General features: G+C 69.1%; 1 protein-coding gene across 1 annotated transcript; it reads left to right on the forward strand.

Annotated features, from left to right (window-relative positions):
- Positions 1 to 103: 103 nt before the first annotated feature.
- On the forward strand, positions 104 to 4,465 carry LOC112125473 (ras-interacting protein 1; the record flags this gene model as incomplete). The annotated part of the gene is given in 7 exon segments (XM_024223874.3): positions 104 to 681; positions 1,109 to 1,479; positions 2,267 to 2,461; positions 2,463 to 2,888; positions 3,359 to 3,396; positions 3,923 to 4,074; positions 4,350 to 4,465. Coding segments are annotated over 7 exon segments (1,876 nt in total), but the record flags the coding sequence as incomplete, so codon positions are not given.
- Positions 4,466 to 4,595: the final 130 nt, after the last annotated feature.

The raw sequence follows: 4,595 nt of genomic DNA on the forward strand, positions 1-4,595 counted from the left end.
CCTAGGCCAGCCCCACAGACCCCTCCAGCCCACACTCCCAGCCTCCCCCCTCCGCTCAGAGCAATGGGCCCATTTAACCCAGCCTCCCGCCTTCCCTCCCCAGGTCCACCTCCTCGGACACCGCCAGCCGGGGCAGCGAGACGGTGGAGCTGCGTCCCCCCGGCAAGGCGAAGGCGGGCCGCCACAAGCGCCTCTCCAACCTGTTCCATCGCAGCACCAGCAGTGGGGCGGGCGTGGGGGGCGGGCGCTGGGGCAGCGAGAAGAAGCTGGCGGATCTCATCGACCCGGTGCCCGAGGACCTGGTGGAGCTGTCCAGCCAGCCCCAGCTGCCGGGAATCCTGAAGATCTTTGGGGGAGCCATCTCCCGGGGGGCCAACTACAAGAGCGTGCTGGCCACGCCACGCTCCACGGCGCGCCAGCTGGTGCGGGAGGCGCTGGAGCGCTACGGGGTGGCGCCGGAGGAGGAGGAGGGGGGCTACGTGCTGTGCGACGTGGTGGGGCGCTTCGAGGGGCCCGGCGGGGCCTGGCAGGCCGAGCACCTGCGCCCCGTGGGCGACACCGAGCGGCCCCTGGTGCTGCAGGACGTGTGGAAGCCCAAGGCCGGCCTGTCGCGGCGCTTCGAGGTGCGGCGTCGGCGCGAGGTGGAGAGGGTTGGCGAGGCCGAGGATAACGAGACGGCGGGTGAGGCTGCAGTGGGGGCTGCCCCCATCCCCTGGGTTGTCCCAGGCTGGGAGCCACGGGACCCCCGGGCATGCCAGGCTGGGAGTCATGGGACCCCCGGGCATGCCAGGCTGGGAGTCATGGGACCCCTGGGTCATCCCAGGCCAGGAGCCATGGTACCCCCGGTCATCTCCCAGCCTGAAGCTACTGGGTCCCCCAGTCATCTTCCGTCTCAGAGACATGCCCCCCCATCTTCCCGCAGCCAGGAGCCACGGGACCCTCCGTCGTCCCCAAGTTCGGAGCCATGGGGCCCCCCAGTTATGTCCTGCCTCGGAGCTACAGGCACCAGGTTGTCCCCCGGGGCGGGGAGCCGGGCTGGGGATCCCTGAAAGCCCCGGAATGGGGAGCCAGTCAGCCCCCTCTGAGGCTCCCCCTTCTCGCCCCCCAGGCATCAACGCCCAGGCGCGGCGGCTGCAGAAGAGCCGCTCACGGGCGGCCTCGGGGGGGCCGGCCCCCAAGGAGCGGGCCGACAACCTGTCCCTGCGCCGCAGCATAAGCGACATGAACCTGAGCGCCCGCAAACGGCGAGAGCGCAAGGCCGTGCTGAGCGTGGCGGGCGCCGAGGTGGGGCCGGCCGGCGAGGAGCAGGAGGGGGAGGTGGCCCCGGCCCAGGAGGCAGAGCCGGCGGACGGGGGCACCAAGTCCGGGGAGGCCGAGGACTCGGCGGACGGGGCCAACCTGGAGCAGCTGTCCCAGTGCCTGATCCAGCCCCCCACCCAGCACCCCTACTTCCTGCTGCTGCTCGGCTGCGACAAGCAGGTAGGGCAGGGGGCTCTGTGGGGCGCTGGGCTGCAGGGAGCGGGGCAGGGGGCTCATCAGGGGGCGCTGGGCTGCGGGGGGGCGGGGGCTCAGCGGGGGCGTTGTGCTGCGGGGGGCGGGGGGCTCAGTGGGGGGCGCCGGGCTCCGGGGGGCAAGGCGGGGGCTCAGCAGGGGGTGCTGGGCTGCGGAGCAAGGTCAGTAGGGGGTGCTGACTCCAGCCCCCAGGACCATTTGCTCCCCACTATGGTCCAGCAGAGAGCATGCTGGGAGCACAGCTTTCCCATAATGCTTTGCACCCTCTGGGTCGTCCTTGGGGGAGGGAAGGGTTGGTGGGAGCGCTCCAGGATATGCGGGAGGGTGCAGTAATGGAAGAGCCCATTTTAACATAGAAAATAGGGGGCTTCCCAGAAGAGACAAGTTTAGCCAACAAAAATGGGGGTGCAATAGCCGGATGGCCCATTTTCTCACAGAAACTGGGGGTGGGGCAAAAAGGGTAGAACCCATTTTACCATAGAGGGGATTCCTGGGAGAGCTCCCCCCTCCAAGAGTGGTGGGGTGCCACAGTGGGAGAGAGCCCATTCCCCTCCCCCCCAGAGGGCAGGGGTGGCATGGCGGAAGAGCCCATTCCCCCCAGAGGGCAGGGGTGGCATGGCGGGAGAGTCCATTCCCCCCCCAGAGGGCAGGGGTGGCATGGCGGGAGAGCCCATTCCCTCCCAGAGGGCGGGGCAGGCCCGCTTTCGATGGCACTCCCATGTTTTGACGCCATTTTCCCCCCGTCACCCCCCAGGATTTTGTGATCTACGTGATGACCCGGCGCCGGCACGTCTTCGGGCGCCGCTCCCAGCCCGACAAGGGGGGCTACGTGGACACCTTCCTCTGCGCCCCGGATATCCTGCCCCGCCACTGCTGCGTGCGGGAGGCTGAGCCGGCCCCGGGGCCGGCCATGGTGCGGCCCTTCCGGGGGGCGGCCGTCACCCTCAACGGGGGGGGCCCTGGTGCGTGAGGCCGAGCTGCACCCCGGGGACCTGCTGGGGCTGGGCCAGCACTTCCTCTTCATGTACAAAGACCCCCGGACCCCTCAGCCCCGGCCAGCCTGGCTGCCTCGGCCCTGGGTCTCGCCCGGGCTGGCGGGTGCCTTCTCGTGCCAGGCCTGCGGGCGCTCCCTCCAGGAGAGGCAGGACGCCTTCCAGGCGTACGTGGAGAGCCGGGAGCCCGAGCTGCGCTACCGGCCCCAGGAGGAGGAGGCGCTGCTGAGGGAGATCGTCCGGCTCCAGGGGGCCACCGCCTTCAACCTGGCCCCGGCCTTCCTCCTGGGCCTGTGCCTGGAGCACTCCACCCGCGTGCTGGAGCCCAGCCACTTCCCCCGCCTGGTGGCCAGGATGGCCCAGCTGGTCAAGGAGGCCGTCTGGGTAACGAGAGGGGTGTGGGACGGGGGATCGGGGCTGGGGATCAGCAGGGGTGGACTAGCCACTGGGCCAATTGGGGGGCCCCGGAAAAATGGGTGCCCCGACCCGCTCTGCCCACCCACCCAGCGCTCCTACTAGGGGCGTGGGGGCTTGGAGTGCCGGGTGGGGGACCCCATGTCTCCAGCAGCAGCACACGGGGGTGGGGACGGACGGCAGGTAGAAGGGGTGGGGGAGGGCCCCACTTGGTCTGGCCCAGGGCCCCACAAAACCCCAATCCGCCCCTGGGGGTCAGGGACCCCTCCCAGAGTGGGGGAAAGGCTGAGGGAAGAATGGCTGAGGGCAGGGTCCCCTGTGTATCCCAGGGTGGGGGCAGAGCTGGGGGTGGGGGCCCCATGTGTATCGGGGGGCAGGGATGGGGGAATGTGACAGCAGCCCCAAGGCCCGTTCCGGATCAGCTCTTTCTTCCCTGCCAGGAGAAGATCAAGGAAGTCGGGGACCGGCAGCCGGAGAAGTGAGTGAGACCCCTGGACCCCGGCCACACCCCACCCTGGGCGTGGGGGCTCCCTGTCTCGTCCCCCTCTGCGGCAGCGGGCAGGGTAGGGGGTGCTCTGTCCTCAGACTCCAGCCCCACGCCAGAGGGGTTCTATCTTAGTGCCGGGCAAGGGGACCCCAGTTACGCAGCCCCCACACCCACCCAAGAGGGGCCATGTCCCAACGCCAGGTGAGGGATCCCCGTATACCCAGCCCCCGCCCCACCCGAGGGGCCACATCCCAGCATTGAGCAAGGGGTCCCCATATACCCAGCCCCCGCACCCCACCCCAGAGGGGCCAGGTCCCAGCACCAGGCGAGGGGTCCCCATATACCCAGCCCCTGTGCCCCACCCCAGAGGGGCAGTTAACCCCTTCACAGCTGAGTATGTCTCAGTGGAAGCTCCTAAGAACTGGCCGGGGTCCCAAAGGGCCTGGGGAGGGGGCAAGGTGTCCCAGCAGCTCCGATGATCCCCCAGTCGCTCCTCCCACCCCTCTCTCCCTTCCAGCCAGCAGGACAAGGGCCAGGTGAGGGCGCTCAGCATCGAAGAGGTGGCGGCCGACTTGCGCCCCCTGATGCTCTGGATGGCCAACGCCATGGAGCTGCTCAACCTGGTCCAGAAGAAAGTGCTGGACATGGAGAAAGAACTCGACCTGGAGGGTGAGCAGGACGCCTGGGTTCTCTCCCCAGCTCTGGGAGGGGAGTGGGGGCTAGTAGTTAAAGCGGGGGGTCTGGGAGCCAGGACGCCTGGGTTCTCTCCCTGGCTCTGGAAGAGGAGTGGGGGCTAGTGGTTAGAGCAGGGGGGGCTGGGAGCCAGGACGCCTGGGTTCTCTCCCCCGTAGGGGATGGTGGGGTGAATCCCACAGGGATGGGATGAGCTCGGCAGCGAGCGCAGCTCACAGAGCCCCACAGTCGGCCCCCTTTCTCCTCTCCAGGAAGTTCCCATGATGCTTTGCTGTCCAGCGACCTGGAGACCTGCGACGAGGCCATGGCGGTGCTGGACGAGGTCATCATGTCCACGTTCCAGCAGTCGGTGTATTACCTGACCAAGGTGAGTTCAGCCCCCCTGCAGCCCAGCGCCTCCTAGTGCTGCCCTAGGGCATCGGGGCCTATCCTGCCTGCCCAGAGAGAGCGCCCCCTGGTGAGTCCACCGCTCCCTGCAGCCCAGCGCCCCCTAGTGC

The sequence above is a fragment of the Terrapene carolina genome, unplaced genomic scaffold (genome assembly GCF_002925995.2).
Source record: "Terrapene carolina triunguis isolate 2854851 unplaced genomic scaffold, T_m_triunguis-2.0 Scaffold18880, whole genome shotgun sequence".
In the NCBI taxonomy this organism is placed as follows: domain Eukaryota; kingdom Metazoa; phylum Chordata; order Testudines; family Emydidae; genus Terrapene; species Terrapene triunguis.